Source organism: Oncorhynchus masou, chromosome 9, assembly GCF_036934945.1.
Source record: "Oncorhynchus masou masou isolate Uvic2021 chromosome 9, UVic_Omas_1.1, whole genome shotgun sequence".
Lineage (NCBI taxonomy): Eukaryota > Metazoa > Chordata > Actinopteri > Salmoniformes > Salmonidae > Oncorhynchus > Oncorhynchus masou.
Window position 1 is genome coordinate 61829480 of NC_088220.1, and position 19347 is coordinate 61848826.

The following is a 19347-nucleotide window of genomic DNA, read 5'->3' on the forward strand; positions in this document are numbered from 1 at the left end:
TCAGTGAAACATCGAACCGTTCCGTATTTTATCTAATGGGTGGCATCCCGAAGTCTAAATATTCTTGTTACATTGTACAACCTTCAATGTTATGTCATTATTATTCTAAAATTCTTTGCAATGAGCCAGGCGGCCCAAACTGTTGCATATTCCCTGACTCTGCGTGCAATGAACGTAAGAGAAGTGACACAATTTCACCTGGTTAATATTGCCTGCTAACCTGGATTTCTTTTAGCTAAATATGAAGGTTTAAAAATATATACTTCTGTGTATTGATTTTAAGAAAGGCATTGATGTTTATGGTTAGGTACACATTGGAGCAACGACAGTCCTTTTTCACAAATGCGCACCGCATCGATTATATGCAACGTAGGACACGCTAGATAAACTAGTAATATCATCAACAATGTGTAGTTAACTGGTGATTATGATTAAGATTTTTTTATAAGATAAGTTTAAATAAAGTATAAAGGTGTAAAAGGTTTTTTAAATTGGTGTAAAAAAAATAATACTGATTTCCGATTATGAAAACTTGAAATTGGCCCTAATTAATCGGTCGACCTCTATTAGAAACCATGAGACTAAAAAGGCGATTGATTCAATTATTTGAGCCCTGTTGTTTTGAAGCCCTTGTCAGTTTATTTAATTTGTTATCAGCCAATTCAGACCCAAAATTAGTTCGTCTGCCTGGAGATTTGGCTGTACAGTCGGCCATTAGTCTGTCCTGCTTTCTACTGTTATTGGACAGCCATTGTAATGGGAACGGAAGTGGGCTGCCTTCAGCTGGATGAATCTGGGTCATCTCTCTATCCTGCATTTGTCAGGGTCTCCCTACAGGGGGAACCAAGGGCTCCAGACTGAACTGCCACCGTGACATGACCAGGCTACCTCATAGGGCTGGAGTAGTGGGTTGTTGGTGGTGGAAGTTAGAAGAAGAGGGGTTATTGGGTTGTACAGGTGACTCACCTGATGAAATGAGAATGTTTTGAATTCTTGCTGGGTGTCACATTGTGTTGACCAATAGACTGTAATAAGTATATTACAGTCTATTGATTCAAGAGGTCAGCTGCATTATTGTGACCTCTCCATATCTTTCTGGTTCTCAGTATTGTGACGAGATGGCTTTAGACCAAGGGGGGCCCACAAAATTGGAGTAAAAAGGGGCACACATTGTAGTTTTTTTGTCTCGTGGGCTGGAGGAAGTACCCCTTTTTTCTCCCCAATTTCGTGGTATCCAATTGTCCCATCGCTGCAACTCCCGTACGGACGTGGGAGAGGGTGGTCGAGAGCCGTGAGTTCTCCAAAACACGACCCAGCCAAGCCGCAAAAAATGTGTCCCTCCGTTTAATTTCTAAATCCCGGCGCGATCCTTGTGCCCAAAAATGTGCCCACCTCAGCTTTCGACACATGATCTTTACTGTCATATGAATGTTCTCGTCCCCATCCCCAGTTCTATGTGGTGTCTGTCATGCATAATACTGACCGCTCGCTCTCCTTTTCTCTCTCCCTCGACTTTCTCTCTCATGCTCATATTCTTACTGCTCTTTCTCTTTCCAGATGCGGTTTAGAACTGACTGGTAACCCTACTGCAGGCGTTATCCTCGTCTTGTTCCTGGAGCCAGAGCTTTTGGGGGGCAGAGCCTCCATCCCCCAGTCAGCCGGCGTCGTTGTTGTGCATCGGAACGCAATCACTGTCAGTGTGTCTGGTGTTCATTAGATTGAACTGATTTGATCTTCTGACTGGGGAAACTGAAGCAGCTGCAAGCCACGCCTTGTGCTCGACCACCCCTGGCCCCGCCCACATACCCCTGCTGCCACCATGGTGCTGTCACAACGGCAACGAGACGAACTGTGAGTAACACATACACGACCAACCATGTTAAAACACACAACCCACAATTTTGTTGCAATAACTTGCTGAGATGCCCTGTCTTTGATATCCACCACCAGCTGTTCCCTAGAGCCACCTTGAATAACACAGCCATGTGACATCAGCAGTACCTGTGACATCAGCAGTAACTATCAGGGACTGTGGCTGGTTAATGTCTTTATTAGGTGGGCTAGAAGCCCCATGAGCTCAATACATGCATCTGTATTCAGCAAAGTGGGGAAAGCAGGTGAACACTGAAAATTGCATTTCCTTCCTTGCCCCACTGCAAAGTGCAAACCTTCTATGCCTTGTTAACCATTCGATCCATTCCAGAGACACAAAGCAACATATCTCTAGCTAGTAGTTACCATTGTTCTCATCAGACAGACATGGATGTAGTGAAGGAAAATGCCAACTCGCTCACAGCACAAGATGTGCATTGATTTTTGAAACCGACCAACTGAGGTGAACAATAATAACTAAAACTATCAGGCCCATCCAGGAAGAATCAATGATCTGTAGTTGGGTGGGGTGCTTGGGTCCCAGACACCCCTGAGGTCCCCAGCCCAAATATATTCATCTCCTCCTTCCTGTCTCAAATGTTATTGATCACTATTCAGTTTGGCCTCTGTAACCCCAAATGAAGCATGAGGCAGAATATAACAAAGGATGTGGATGATGACACAGCCTAATATTCCTAGTGCAGAGGAGATCTCTTTAGCTTGTGGCCAAGGAAATGGTCTGAGGTATACAATGGCTTTTGTACTTTGTGGAAGTCCAGACAGTCCCATGTGTGTTGTCCCGCGAATCGTTAGCCAGAGGCATTGATTTGCCGAGTTCCACACACACACACACACACACACACACACACACACACACACACACACACACACACACACACACAGATGTGTTCATCTGTGCAGTAAGTCAGGGTCGATGTTGAAGCCAATACAGGGGAGACACTATTGTAGCCAGAAATAACAGGGTAGGTGTGTAACCATCCCTGCGGTGTCAGTTGCCCTGTGGTGTCTATGAACCTGGTAATTAACTCCTGAGGTGTGGGATAGGGTTAACACAGCTCTGTGTCAGATCAGATGCATGATGAGAAGGTGAAGGGGTGTGTGTGTATCTGAGCTCGGCCTGGGGTAAGGGTATTTCAGATTTATAGGAGGGGTGAGATGTCAAAGGTTATGTGTTTAATTAAAACACTAATTCCTGGGGTCACATTAATGCAGGAATGAAAAATATTTGTGTTTTTATATCTTGATATGTTTTATATCGATGTGTTTTGTAAACGCAGATAAAACATGTAATAAGCTCTCGATATCAATGAAATATCTACATTCACGAACCGGCGTTCTATCAGCAGACAGAGCTCTGACTGTTGTGGAGCCACCTTTCTCATAGTACTTTTTTTTCTTTTTTCAGAATGTTAGATTAACTTGAAGAAAACATTAGGAAATGTAGCTGGCTACATTTTTCTGATAAACATTAGAAATATTATGGTCATACAAAAAAATACCTAGCCTTTTCATTATAAGCTAATTTACTTAGCTAGCTATGTGTGGCTGCTGGCCAAATAGCATTGCCTTTCTGTTGTCATCTGAAGCTATTTTTTGCCAAATGTGTTGCACTAAATGTACTTTGTGTGAAGGAAAACGAGTTGCATGCCCCTGATCACTCTATTGAAGCAGAAAAATAACCGGTTGAAATGGTTTAATCTGCGTTTTGAAAATGTATCTGTAATATTGTGTTAGGAAGAGTTAGCCTAACAATGCATCTTTTATTTGCATTGATGAAGTAAGTTGTTGCTGTTACCTTATCTGTAATGAGATGGGTTGACAATGAATGTGTCGGTCATTCACATGACATAACAGAACACTCGTCATTGTCTTGAAACTGTTTTAGTTTAGCCTTTGAAGACATGAGGCCAAAGGAACTCTCAGTATCGCTATTGAGTGTTCGGTTGGAATTCTAATCCTCCATGCTCTTTAATCAGAAAACTGAGCACGCTCCTCACATTCTTCTCCTTCTACTCCGTTATGTAATGCCCGGACACGCACTACAGGAAACAAGTATGGGACCATTGCTCCATGCAAGCCGCCAGGCCGATGAGGACCAGCATCTGTTGCATTCCATCTATTGTGGAGTCTGTTGGCCCTGGTGTTTTAAGAGAAGGCTCTTGACAGTAAAACACCCACTCCAATCTGTGTGACAGACCAACCGCCGGTCCCGCTCTGTTCTGTGAACTCTGGTGGGAAACCGGGTAGACATCTTGAGTCATTACATCTAAAACAATGGACTGACTGGAGGGAAATGGTGACTGTTACCAGCTGACTGCCCGCCTGCCCCGGCCTCCTCAATAATCTATGACCCCTGTTCCCCTCCCTCACCCTCTTCATGGTTTGTTATCAAGCCGCACACAAATGGATCTTGTTCCCGTTCTATTTAAAACTTCCTCCCCTCTGCCATTGCTTTTGTCTCAACTCAACTGTCAGATTGAGCTGGAGAGAGATGGTTCTTCAGGGCATGTGTGAAAGCTTCTATAAATTGCTGATGCTTTTTGAAAGAGAAATTCTAGTAGAAGAAGAATGCATTTTGCTCACTGATATATAAGACATGTCACCATAGAGATTGTTAGTTCAGGGAGGAAGAATGGGGAAGACATTTGTGTGCTGGTTTTGTAAGACTAGACTTTTTTTGAGAAACTTTGTGGTTCTTGGAGGTCTTCCTCACTGATGTAAATTTTATTTATATATATATACATATTAAGTGAGAAGCCTTATTCTGAAAAGAAAAATATTTGTCTTAGGTGTCAGGCCTATTTTTATCAGCTGTTACGATTACAAAATATTTTGTTTTGCAACCAGTCCTTTTCTATTCTTATTTCCAGAACCAATGAAAAGCACGTATTTTGTTTTTCCATGGTCAGTGGATTCAAGCCCAGAGGCCACGACAGAGCCCCCCCCCCTTATTATGAGGAAGACGTTAAAGCGTCTATTTTTTCCTGCTTCACAAAGAACTTCTTAGTATTTTCTAGGTCTTTAGTCAAATATGTTTCATGTGACTGTGTTCGTTCTCAGCAGCCCCCTCTGGCTGTGACTGCTCTGGTGTAGCTGCATCATGAATGTTACAGATTATTAATAAACAGTGAAAGTACATGTACAGGCTCAGGCTAAATGAATGTACAGGCTGAGGCTAATGGTACAGAATAGCAGTGAAGGGAACCTGAATACAGTACACACTCACACAGGCCTTTGAGCCGCATCTATGTGACTGATTGGAAAATGGAGGCCTGTTATTTTTTTATCAATGACATTTTTCACTCTTGATTGTTGCGTAACTTTCCCATTCAGTTTCTTTTTGGGATAGCTAAGCTTCTCGTCTCTCCCTGTGGAATTGTCAACTGACGTTCCTGAATATGCTAAACATGGAGACGTCATCAAATGAACACATTTTGTCGGCAGATATATTGCTGTAGTGGTACAACAAGCTCAATCACTCCCTGTGCTCTGTATTGGGTGTGGCAGCTGGCTCCTATGGGAAATGGCTCACACCTGTCCACCTTGTCTACACATTCACCCCTACATACACTCACCCCTGTGGCGTGCTCCTGGTGGGCTGGGTATCGAGTTTGGCTGGGTGGGCTGGCAAGGGGTCCATCATTAATATGTTCTAATATCCAGCCTGTCAGATACGCACAGACCTGATTGTGTGGGACACAACTGTTCTAACTACACTGAAAAATGCTGGTGCTCAGACCATGATGACATGCATTTCTCAGAGCATATTTCTTGAAACCTGTTCCTTTTAGAGGATTTTTTTGCTTGTTGAACCTAGTGCATTAAACGTTGGACAAATGTGCTTTGTATACATTACACAAGCATGTAGTGTACTTCAGCAGGCTAATCTAACTGAACCTGACTTGTGGATCTTGCTGCTAGTCCTCTCTGCTGCTGAAAGCTGAATACATGAGTTGGTAATCTAAAGCCTGTGCTCCCCCACTCTCCCTCGTTGGTCTCGCCCCTTCTCTTGATTTCTCCCTCTTGCGCTCTCCTCTACCCCATTTCTCTTCTTTTTTTTTTAACTCTCAAGCTGAACAATGTAACACCTGGTAAGTTTAGTCTGCCCTTGACTGCTGAGAGGGGTGGCCTCTGCAGAGCCCACCAAATCCCATTATGCTTGCTACTAGTGGAAGAGGCCATTAGTTGTATGACGAATCTATGGCAGATTGTGTTCACCATGCATATTTTGTGTGTGGTGTGCATTTGCAGCTGACTCAACAGTTCCAAGCTAGACACATAAACACACCTCACCTCCATGTGTTGTAGAGCTCACTGACCCACCAACCAGCAGATCGGTACCATGTCATTGCCTCTGTATGGAGTGGGGAAACTGATTTGGGTGGTACTGGTAAATACTACAGTCAGAATTACCTTCATTTCACTCCCTTTCCCTGTGCAGATTCACAGCTGTTTAGATAGCACTCCATACTGCTCTCCTACACTAAGTGCTGAACCATGCTGGGCTCCTCTAATCTAATGCCAAACCAGTCAATTCCATTTTAACTGGTGCCTCCACTGCTAAAGGGGATGCATTAGCTGGCTGGGTATTGACTGTGACATACCCACCTATCTCACAGACCAATAAGTGAACTAAGCCTACTTTATGGTATTATTATTAACTTTTTTAACGTGTGAGTTCCAAATAGCTCAAACGGTCATCCTAGTGTGAGCTATTTTGTTTAAAAAAAAAAGTTTAATGCACGTGATGTCACTGTTATAAAATATGATTATTACACAACGGGACAGTTAACCCGTGCGGCCTGCTAATCATGTATAGGCTATGTTTCCACTTATCAATTTCCAATTATTTTCTAAGAAGTTTCATTTTCTGACAACCGTTTGAATTGAGGTGTGTTCCGCTTCTATATTAATTCACACAAAGTAGCCCATTTCACTGTTGCGGACCATTTATGTTTGAGGCTTTAACCGGCTCCGTAATCTTCTCTCTTCGTGGAGATCCCAAGCATTTCCACAGATGAATTATGCAAACATTTGCACAGTCTTGCACAAACCTTTTTCCCCTGGCACATTTTCTGGCTGGTGCTCGCATTCCGTGAATTGTTGTTTTTCCTTACAAATAGGAACTTTGGACGTGTGCGTTCCTATTAAATTAAGTGCCTTATTTTCTATATATCGTGTTGTCATTTCCACTGTATACATACATTCTGTATGCTAATTTATTTTGTTTTATTAATCTTTTCAAGAACTGGTGCAAATCATGCATTCCGATTGAGTAGATTGTGATGGAAACTAAATGATGTGGTTGAAATACATTTTTGAAGGTTGAACTGATTTATGATGAGCCTAATGTTAAGCTATGTGTGGCGCCATGTTTGTTGACAATATACAATGCATTTGGAGGGTCACGTAAACATCTGTCAGACCAAAAAGGTAATGACAAAATGAGGTGAAGGAATGGTTCACTAATCTTTTTGAGTAAACTTCCGGAAGAGAATGATCGTAGACTACATACCCCCTTCAACATGAGTACTGAAAACCGACCAAACTCATATCGTCTCGTCTTTGGCTGATGTGAGAGAACTAATTGTGGCGAGTACAAACCTACCCATCGGATTACTAACGATTTTAGAGTAAAAAAAGGTTTATTTCAATCAATGGTGAGCTCAACTGTGAAGTGATAAATTGTCAATAGTAATTGCTATTAGCTAATTAATATTGTGGTTTCTGTAGGCTGTGAGTTTGCCAAAACACAAGCAGTCATATTTAGCTATCTTTCTTCGGTTAGTGCCAGGACTAATGTAGCCTTCATTTTCCGGTTTGGATAATTGTTATGCTGTCGCAACTTTTGAATGTCTAAACGTTGTAAACCACGTCACATTCAGGACAACTTGGTAAGGACTGTTTGTGCAAAATGTGAAAAGAAAAAAGGGTGGCCAGCTCGAACTTTGACTGTTGCGTCAATCGAAACGGGACGTTTCTAATCACACCGGATTGAGAGTACGCTACAGGGACCACTGTAGAATGATCGGACCCGTTTGTTGGTACGTGTCAATAGGGCTGGGCGGTATATAATATTTTATGATATACTGGTATTGATGCAGGGACCAGTTTGTGTTTCTACTTTACCTTCTATAATGGTATTTGAATGTTTGTTAACTTCTCAGGGTTAGGTGCCCCGACGGTCGCAGATTTTAGAGAAACAACAAATGTTCGTACATATAAGTGTCTTATATTGGCTGAAAGCTTAAATTCTCGTTAATATAACTGCACTATCCAATTTACAGTAGCTATTACTGCGAAAAAATAGGTCTGTTAGATTCTACTCTGATGGTGGAATGTGTACTTACATTCTGAAATCTTGCTCTGATTTATCAACCCAGGGGTCCCAGAGATAAAATTAAGTGTTTTGTTAGAGAAAATACTTTTTCATATCTTAAAAAGGTCCGTACAGCATAGATGATCGATTTTGTATTTTCACTCGTTGCATTCGCAATGAAAGGAATCTGTGAAAATCTAACCCTAAACGTTCTTTCAACCAGTCAAATCACGTTTGTATGTATTCCTCAGATCCTAGAACGTAACCAGACTTCACTATATCATTAGGGGTGTTGTATATTTGGTCAGTGACACCTTCATTGCATGCCGACGACGCAGACGGCCTTCATTCGGGGTCAAACAAAGCTAGCTAGATAGCCAATGAACTGGGCTTTACAGGAGTATCCGGAACCCTGTATCTGTCGCAAAATGTAGCTGCTAACCTTATGCGACAGCATGCCTTTCCTTTTAGACAAAAATTTATACGAATATTCAGAGTTATGAAAACTGGGTGTTTTGCAAATGTTGAACTTATGACTACTAATACTGGAAAAGCTAAGTCAAAGTCTAAGTATACAGATTTTACGATATTCTTGCAGAAAAATGTAATATGAATGCAAATGTCTACTTCACGATTTGCCCAAATGTACCTGGGTGACTTCACACGAAATGTCTTGTAGTTTGCTCATACTTCAAATTGCCGGTCTGAGAATTTCACACTGCTGCCATCTGGTGGAGACAATTGGAATTATGAACAGAGTGATGGCTGGAAGTGGGACCTTTGTTGCATTTCAAAAATGGTGGTAGAAAAAAAACAACGGTTTTGTCTTTGTATTTTCTTCTACCAGATCTATTGTGTTGTTCTCCCGCAATAAATTCACTTTTCCAAACTTTAGTGATTCCTAACAAATGGTATCAAGAATATGCATATCCTTGCTTGAGGGCAGTTAGATTTGGGTATGTCATTTTAGGTGAAAATTTAAAGAAAACAGGGATATCCCCCCCAACACAACGTGCCATTGGAACACAGGAGTGATGGTTGCTGATAACGGGCCTCTGTACGTATGTCAATTCCATAAAAATTAGCCATTTCCACCTACAATAGTCATTTACAACATCCACACTATTAATGATCAATTTTATGTTCATTTAAAAATGGACAAAAGTGCTTATCGGGACATTTCTAAGTGACCCCAAACGCATGCACGGTAGTGTATATATTGTACACGACACTATTCTATGATATCTATTGCATCTTAGTCGCTCTCACTGCTCATCCATATATTCTTATCCCATTCCTTTACTAGATTGTGTGTATTAGGTTTTGCTGTGGAATTGTTAGATATTACCTGTTCGATACTGCTGCACTGTCGGATCGAGAAGCATAAGCATTTCGCTACACTTTAACATCTACTAACCATGTGTATGTGACCAATATGATTTGAGGAGTGGTTAATTCCAGTCCACAAGGGCCTGATTGGAGTCACACAAAAAATCCCCCCAACCCCAGCTGAAACACCTGACTCTAATCACCTAATTATGATCTTCAGTTTAGAATGCAATTTGATTTAAACAGCTGTGTTTGCCAGGGATGGAAAAAAGTGCAACATCAGTCAGGCCCTTGGGGAAAGGAATTACCCACCTCTGCGCTAGAGGGTAAACCTTTTTCTAATGGCTAAAATAGTTTCCCCACCCTCCCCCAATCTACAAACAATACCCCATAAAATACAAAGCCGAAAAAAAAACGATTTACCATTTTTTTCCAGTGGGGGGGGGTATATTTACATAAGTGTTCAGACCTTTTACTCAGTACTTTGTTGAAGCACCCTTGGCACACCTGTATTTGGGGAATTTCTCCCATCAAGCGCTGTCAGGTTGGATGGGGAGCGTTGCAGCACAGCTATTTTCAGCTCTCTCCAGAAATATTTGGTCAGGTTCAAGTCCAGGCTCTGGCTGGGCCTCAAGGACATTGAGACTTGTCTTGAAGCCACTCCCTCGTTGTCTTGGCTGTGTGCTTAGGGTCGTTGTCCTGTTGGAAGGTGAACCGTCGCTCCAGTCTGATAGCCTTGAAAACCTTGTCAGGACATCTGTACTTTGCTCAGTTCATCTTTCCTTCCATCCTGACTAGTCGCCCAGTCCTGGCCGCTGAAAAACATTCCCACAGCATGATGCTGCCACCACCATGCTTAACCGTAGGGATGGTGCCAGGTTACTCCAGACATGACATTTGGCATTCAGGGCAAAGATTTCAATCTTGGTTTCATCAGACCAAAGAATCTTGTTTCTCATGGTCTGAGAGTCTTTCGGTGCCTTTTGCCAAACTTCAAGCGGGCTGTCGGGACGTTTACTGAGTGGCTTCTGTCTGGCCACTCTACCATAAAGGCCTGATAGGTGGAATGCTGCAGATATGGTTGTCCTTCTGGAAGATTCTCCCATCTCCACAGAGGAACTCTGGAGGTGACCATCGGGTTCTTGGTCACCTCCCTGACCTAGGCCCTTCACCCCTGACTGCTCAGTTTGGCCAGGCAGCCAGCTCTAGGATGTCTTGGTAGTTGCAAACTTATTCCAAGAATGTTGGAATCCACTGTTCTTGGACCTTCCATGCTGCAGAACTGTTTTGGTACTCCTCCCCAAACGTGACCCTCGACAAAATCCTGTCTCGGAGCTCTATGGACAATTCATTCGACCTCATGGCTTGGATTTTGCTCTGACAGGCACTGTCAATGGTGGGACCTCTGATATAGACAGGTGTGTGCCTTTACAAATTATATCTCGTCAATTGGATTTACCACAGGTGGACTCCGATCAAGTAGAAGAAACAGCAAGGATGATCAATGGAAACAGGACTCACCAGAGCTCAATTTCGAGTCTCATAGCAAAGGGTAGGAATACTTGTTGTTTTTTATTTTAGCTTTATTTAACTAGGCAAGTCAGTTAAGAACATTCTTAACCCACTGTTCCTAGGCCATCGTTGTAATTAACTGCCTTGTTCAGGAGCAGAATGACAGATTTGTACCTTGTCAGCTCGGTGATTCGCTCTAGCAATATTTCGGTTACTGGCCCAACGCTCTAACCACTAGGCTACCTGCCGCCCTGAATAAGATATCAGTTTATGTTAAATACATTTGCAAAAATTATTACACACACAAATAAATCACTTATTCATAATGAGGTATTGTGTGTAGGTTGCTGAGTTATTTAAAAAAATATATATTTTAGAATAAGACAAAACGCAACAAAATTTGGAAAGTCAAGGGGTCTAAATACTTTGAATGCACTTTATGCACACATACAGTACCAGTCAAAAGTTGACACCTCGTCCAGAGTTTTTATTTACTTTAACATTTGTCGAATTTCTTTCCTTCCATTTGAGAGCCAATCAGTTGTGCTGTCTCAAGATACAGAAGATTGCCCTATTGTGTAAAAGACAAAGTCCATTGAAAAAATATATAACTAGGCAAGTCGGTTAAGAACAAATTCAAATTTACAATGATGGCCTACCGAGGAACAGTGGCTTAACTGCCTTCAGGGCAGAACGACAGATTTACCTTGTCAGCTCAGGGATTCGATCCAGAAACCTTTCAGTTACTTGCCCAACGCTCTAACCACTAGGCTACCTGCCACCCCATTATGGCAAGAACAGCTCAAATAGGCAAAGGGTGGCTTCTTTGAAGCATCACAACTATGAAATAACACAAATGGAATCATGTAGGAACCACAAGTAAAAAAAAAAATAAAAAAAAAATGAACAAATCAAAGTAGCCACCCTTTGCCTTGATGACAGCTTTGCATTCTCTCAACCAGCTTCACCTGGAATACTTTTCCAACAGTCTTGAAGGAGTTCCCACATATGCTGAGCACTTGTTCGCTGCGTTTCCTTCAGTCTGTGGTCCAACTCATCCCAAACGATCTTAAATTGTGTGGCCAGGTCATCTGATGCAGCACTCATCACTCTCATTCCTGGTAAAATAGCCCTTACACAGCCTGGAGGTGTGTTGGGTCATTGCCCTGGTGAAAAACAAAATGAGTTGGACTATGTGCAAACCAGATGGGATGGCGTATCACTGCAGAATGCAGTGGAAGCCATGCTGGTTAAGTGTGCTGCAAATTCTAAATAAAATCACTTGTCACCAGCAAAGCACCATCACACCTCCATGCTTCACGGTGAGAACCACACATGCAGAGATTATCCGTTCACCTACTGTGTCTCTCAAAGACACAGCGGTTGGGAACCAAAAATCTCACATTTGGACTCGGACCAAAGGACCAATTTCCACCAGTTTAAATGTCCATTACTCATGTTTCTTGGCCAAAGCAAGTCTCTTCTTATTGGTGTCCTTTTAGTAGTGGTTTCTTTGCAGCAATTCAACCATGAAGGCCTAATTCACGCAGTCTTCTGAACAGTTGATGTTGAGATGTCTTACTTGGACTCCGTGAAGCATTTATTTTGGCTGCAGTTTCTGAAGCTGGTAACTCTAATGAACTTACTCTCCTCAGCATAGGTAACTCTGGATCTTCCATTCCTGTGGCAGTCCTCGTGAGAGCCAGATTCAATATTGCGCTTGAAAAAACTTTAAAAGTTCTTGACTTTTTCAGTATTGACTGACCTTCGTGTCTTTAACCTGTTATGGCTGCATCCCTTTGTTCTCAATTTCCACCTGAAGACATACCCTAATCTAACTGCCTGTAGCTCAGCCCCAGAGGCAAGGATATGCATATTCTTGGTATCATTTGAATGGAAACATTCTGAAGTTTGTGGAAATGTTCATTGAATGTAGGAGAATATAACACAGATCTGACGGAAGAAAAGAGAAAGAAAGAGCATACATTTTCTGTTTATTGCTGCATCTTTCACATGTACTAGAATAGGATGCTGGAGATAATGTTGATGGATAACACAAGAGGGCAACTGTAGGTGTGCAAAGTTTCAGACTGATAACTTCAGGAATGGGTGAGCTACAATTTTTCAGTTTTTGATTTGTTAAAGTTTGAAATATCCAATAAATGTCAAATCAAATTTTATTTGTCACATACACATGGTTAGCAGATGTTAATGCGAGTGTAGCGAAATGCTTGTGCTTCTAGTTCCGACAATGCAGTAATAACCAACAAGTAATCTAACTAACAATTCCTAAACTACTGTCTTACACTGTGTATAAGGGGATAAAGAATATGTACATAAGGATATATGAATGAGTGATGGTACAGAGCAGCATAGGCAAGATACAGTAGATGGTATCGAGTACAGTATATACATATGATATGAGTATGTAAACAAAGTGGCATAGTTAGTGGCTAGTGATACATGTATTACATAAGGATGCAGTCGATGATGTAGAGTACAGTATATACGTATGCATATGAGATGGGTAATGTAGGGTAAGTAACATTATATAAGGTAGCATTGTTTAAAGTGGCTAGTGATATATTTACATAATTTCCCATCAATTCCCATTATTAAAGTGGCTGGAGTTGGGTCAGGGTCAGTGTGTTGGCAGCAGCCACTCAATGTTAGTGGTGGCTGTTTAACAGTCTGATGGCCTTGAGATAGAATTTTGCACGCCCAATTTTTCAGTTTTTGATTTGTTAAAAAAGTTTGAAATATCCAATAAATGTCGTTCCACTTCATGATTGTGTCCCACTTGTTGTTGATTCTTCACAAAAAAATACAGTTTTATATCTTTGTTTGAAGCCTGAAATGTGGCAAAAAGTCGCAAAGTTCAAGGGGGCCGAATACTTTCGCATGGCACTCTGTGTGTGTGTGTGTGTGTGTGTGTGTGTGTGTATATATATCTTTTTTTTTTAATGAAATGGCATTAGCGCTTACCTGTCCAGAAGTACGTCCTGTCCTTGCAGAAACAGCTCCTCAGTTCCTGTTTGAATCATAACACTCAAAGATTCCTCAAACACAAAAATCTGTCTCACTTTCACTTTAGACTTTGACTTCGCTTTTCCTGATTTATTCGCCATTATGTATTCATTGAAATCGTTGAAAATACAACTTTCCGAAATACAGCCCCGCGTAACAAGCCTCACAGCAACTCCTCTGATCGTCAAGGCGAGAAATGGAGTTCGTTACGCATGCGATATCAAACAAGGAATGGTGCTCCAACCCAAAACCATTACATACTGGCGTCTACCTCAGCTCATTGGCTATCTATCCAGCTAGATTTCAAGAAGATAATTGGGCAGAAATAGTCCATCAATGAAGCTTCGCTAAAATGATTGGTGCGTAAGTTCGGTGTCTTTAAATCAGTTCACTTCAGTCAATTCTCCCCGCAAAAAAAAAACGAGGTTTGACTGTGTTGCAAACATCCAGAGGAATGCACTGAAACCAACCATGACTAGATAAACGATGGTTTACCGTGTGTAATTACGTCGAATGCTCCGTAAAAATTGATAGATGGAATTCACGGAACAAACAGGTTGCAAAATGTTTTGATCAAATCCATTTTTATAGCTTACATCAAAGAAAACGGCACTTCATTTGATCACTGGGACCCTCAGGAAGAGAAATAAGAGCAAAATATCAGAATGTAAGTCATAATTTTACCTTCAGATGTGAATGTGTAAAAACTGTCATGGCGGAAAATGTTTCTGTTGTTGATTGCTCTTAAACAAAAGCATGGTATTTGTTCTCTGTAATAGCTATTTTTAAATTGGAAAACGTAGTTTGATTACCAAGATTGTAATATTTTGAAGGGTGTAAGTCACTTGCATTTTCAAGAATGTTTTAATGTTACGACGTATTTTTTGTTGTCGCTGAAATTTCCCCTGATGTTTATTCCTGTACAGGGATCGCAGCCATAACAGGTTTTGAGCAATGATGGACTGTCATTTATCTTTGCTTATTTGAACTGTTCCTGCCTTAATATGGACTTGGTCTTTTACAAAATAGGGCTATCTTCTGTATTCCACCCCTACCTTGTCACATCACAACTGATTGGCTCAAACTCATTAAAGAAAGAAATTCCACAAATGAACCTGCACAAAGGCACACCTGTTAATTGAAATGCATTCTGGATGGATATCCTCTGAATGAAAGAATGCCAAGCTTTTGTAAAGCTGTCATCAAGGCAAAGGGTGGCTACTTCGAAGAACCTAAAATATATTTGAATAGTTGAACACTTTTGGTTACTACATGATTCCATGCGTGTCATTTCATAATTGATGTCTTCACTATTACTCTACAATGTAGAAAAGAGTCAAAATAAAGAAAAACCCTGGAATGAGTAGGGCTGCGTAGGGCTGGCCAAAATATTATATTACGGTATTTTTTAATTTATTTTTTAGAGAAATGCACAGTATCTGTAGTTGTTTAATAATAAAAGGTTCTACATTTGCTTTGAGTAGTGAGTGATCCAGAGTGGCAACACATACGTTAAGTTTTTTTCAATTAGTATTTTTCCATTCTGATTGTTCTATACTGTTCAATTAAACTTCAACCAAAACAAATTTCAGCAATTATCATTTCTGCATTTCCTGCACTCAATTGCAGTGGTGGAATATGTACCCAAATGTCATACTTGAGTAAAAGTAATTTTCTATTGAACGACTGATCATTTAGAAAAACCCTTTTGCAATTGTTAGCACAGCTAAAAACTGTTCTGATTTAAATAAGCACTCAAACTGGCCTTCTTTTGACCTTTTGAGTATCTGGAGCATCAGCATTTTTGGGTTCGAGTACAGGCTCAAAATGGCCAGAAACAAAGACCTTTCTTCTGAAACTTGACAGTCTATTCTTGTTCTGAGATATGAAGGCTATTCCATGTGAGAAATTGCCAAGAAACTGAAGATCTCGTACAACGCTGTGTAATGCTCCCTTCTCTAACGGAATAGAAAGAGTGGGAGGCCCCGATGCAAGAGGACAAGTACATTAGTGCCTAGTTTGAGAAAGACGACTCAAGTCCTCAGCTGGCATCTTCATTAACTTTTTATGGCTGGGGGCAGTTTTGAGTAACTTTGATGAATAAGGTGCCCAGAGTAAACTGCCTGTTACTCAGTCCCAGTTGCTAATATATGCATATTATTAGCATATTTGGATAGAAAACACTCAAACTGTTTGAATGATGTCTGTGAGTATAACAGAACTCATGGCAGGCAAAAACCTGAGAAAAAATCCAACCAGGAAGTGGATAATCTGAGGTCGGTCATTTTTTAAATCATTCCCTATTGAAGATAGTGGGATATTGGTTGTTGCACTTCCTAAGGATTCCACTAGATGTCAAGTCTTTAGAACCTTGTTTGATGCTTCTACTGTGAAGGGGGGCCAAATGAGTGGGGATTGAGTCAGAGGTCTGCCAGAATGCCTTGAGCTCGTGACGCTCGTTCACGTGAGTTAGCTCGCATTCCATTGCATTTCTACAGACCAAGGAATTCTCCAGTTGGAACATTATTGAAGATTTGTTAAAAACATCCTAAAGATTGATTCTATAATACGTTTGACATGTTTCTACGGACTGTAACGGAACTTTTTGACTCTTCGTCTGCTCCTAGTGAACACCCTTCGTGAGTAAGAGCGTTTGGTAAACAAATCCAAACAAAAGGAGCTATTTGGACATAAATGATGGATATTATTGAACAAAACAAACATTTGTGGAACTGGGAGTGCATTCTGATGATCATCAAAGGTAAGTGAATATTTATAATGTTATTTCTGACTTCTGTTGACTGCACAATACATGGCAGATCTTTTGGGCTCTGAGCGCCGTACTCAGATTATTGCATGGTTTGCTTTTTCCGTAAAGCGTATTTGAAATCTGACACAGCGGTTGCATTAAGGAGAAGTGTATCTAAAGTTCCATGTATACCACCTGTATTTTCATCAACATTTGAGTATTTCTGTAAATTGATGTGGCTCTCTGCAAAACCAGATGTTTTTGGACTACTTTACATAACGCCCCAATGTATACTGAGATTTTCTTATATAAATATGCACTTTATCGAACAAAACACATGTATTGTGTAACATGAAGTCCTATGAGTGTCATCTGAAGATCATCAAATGTTAGTGATTAATTATATTTCTGATTTTTGCGACTTCTCTTTGGCTGGAAAAATGCCTGTTTTTCTGTGACTTGGCTCTGACCCAACATAATCGTTTGTGGTGCTTTTGCCGTAAAGCCTTTTTGAAATCTGACACTGGTGGGATTAACAAGTGTATCTTTAAAATGGTGTGAAATACTTATGTTTGAGGAATTTTAATTATGGGATTTCTGTTTTGAATTTGGCGCCCTGCACTTTCACTGACTGTTGTCCTATCGATCCTGTTAGCGGGATCTCAGCCCTAAGAAGTATTTAAATAGTACCTGCAAAACACCAGTCTCAACGTCAACAGTGAAGAGTTGACTCAGGGATGCTGGCCTTTTTGGCAGAGTTCCTCTGTCAGGTGTCTGTTCTTTTGCCCATATTAATCTTTTATTTTCTTTGCAACTCTGCCTAGAAGGCCTGCATCCCGAGTTGCCTCTTCACTGTTGACGTTGAGACTGGCAAATTGAAGAGGTTCTAGGGTGGCAGGTAAAGAGGTGATATGATCCTTGACTAGTCTCTGAAAGCGCTTCATGATGACAGAATGAGTGCTATGGGATGATAGTTATTTAGTTCAGATACCTTTTTCTTTCTTGGGAACAAGAATAATGGTGGCCACAGCAGACTGAGATGGGGATTGACTGAATAAGTCCGTAAACACACCAGCTAGATGGTCTGCGCATGCTCTGAGTACTCGGCTAGGGATGCAGTCTGGGCCGGCATCCTTGCGAGGGTTAACACGTTTAAATGTTTTACTCACATCGGCCACGGAGAAGGAGAGCCCACAGTCTTTGGTAGCGGTTCGTGTCGGTGGCACTGTATTGTCTTCAAAGACATTGTTTAATTTGTCTGGCAGCAAGACTTTGATGTATGCGACAGGGCTGGTATTCTTTTTGTAGTCCTTGATTGTCTGTAGGCCCTGCCACATACGTCTGGTGTTTGAGCCGTTGAATTGCGACGCCACCTTGTCTCTATACCGCTAGGCAGGTAGCCTAGTGGTTAGTGTTGGGCCACTAACTGAAAGGTTGCAAGATCGAATCCCCAAGCTGCCCCTGAACAAGACAGTTAGCCTACTGGGGAACAGTGGGTTATCATTGTAAGTAAGAATTTGTACTTAACCTTTCTAGCGCAGGGCTTCCGCCAGCGGAACACCTCGACAACATTCCGCTGAAAAGTCAGTGTGCGAAATTCAATTTTTTTTTTTATAAATATGTAACTTTCACACAATCGGTCTACTTTTTTTCAACATTCTGTTAAAAATCGCGCAACATTTCAACGTCCTGCGGAGAAAAAATCAATCCGCCAGTCTATGTATTGTCTGTACAGTTCCTACAGCTTCCACACGATGTCGCCAATGTTGCGATTTCGATGCAACTAAATCCTTGGTCATCTGAGTAATAGCCACATCCGGTCTTCAGGTCCACAGCTGTGAAAAATGCAACCTGAATAGTGGGCTACGTTTTCCAAACTTGTGCCTATTGAATACAGATCGCTCCGTGATCAATTTGGTTGTTTATTAACGTTTACTAATACCTAAAGTTGGATTACAGAAGTAGTTTGAAGTGTTTTGTCAAAGTTTATAGGCAACTTTTTTTAATTTAAAAAAATAACGTTGCGTTTAAAAACTGTTTTTCCTGGATCTGACGGTCTTCATAAATGGACATTTTGGGTATATATGGACCGATTTAATCGGAAAAAAGACCCAATTGTGATGTTTATGGGACATATAGGAGTGCCAACAAAGAAGCTCGTCAAAGGTAATGAATGTTTATTTATATTTTATTTCTGCGTTTTGTGTAGCGCCGGCTACGCTAATTCTTTTGTTTACGTCCCCTTCTGGTATTTCGGGGTGTTGCATGCTGTCAGATAATAGCTTCTCATGCTTTCGCCGAAAAGCATTTTACAAATCTGACTCGTTGGCTAGATTCACAACGAGTGTAGCTTGAATTGAGTACCCTGCATGTGAGTTTTAATGAACGTTTGAGTTTTAATGAGTGCTATTAGCATTTGGCGTAGCGCATTTGCATTTATTGTTGGCAAGGTGGGACGCTAGCGTGTCAGGTGGGCCAGAGAGGTTAACAAGTCCAATACAGCAAATGAAAAACCTCT

At 41.1% G+C, this 19347-nt stretch overlaps 1 protein-coding gene across 5 annotated transcripts in view; it reads left to right on the forward strand.

Moving 5' to 3' along the window:
* The window catches only part of LOC135546400 (lissencephaly-1 homolog A), a 105142-nt gene that overhangs the window by 32981 nt on the left and 52814 nt on the right, over positions 1 to 19347 (forward strand). For all 5 annotated transcript variants that reach the window (XM_064974786.1, XM_064974785.1, XM_064974789.1 and 2 more), the window contains exon 2: positions 1558 to 1851. In XM_064974786.1, the coding sequence (XP_064830858.1) occupies positions 1820 to 1851 (32 nt within the window). In that variant the 5' untranslated portion in view covers positions 1558 to 1819. The remainder of the gene's footprint in view (positions 1 to 1557; positions 1852 to 19347) is intronic.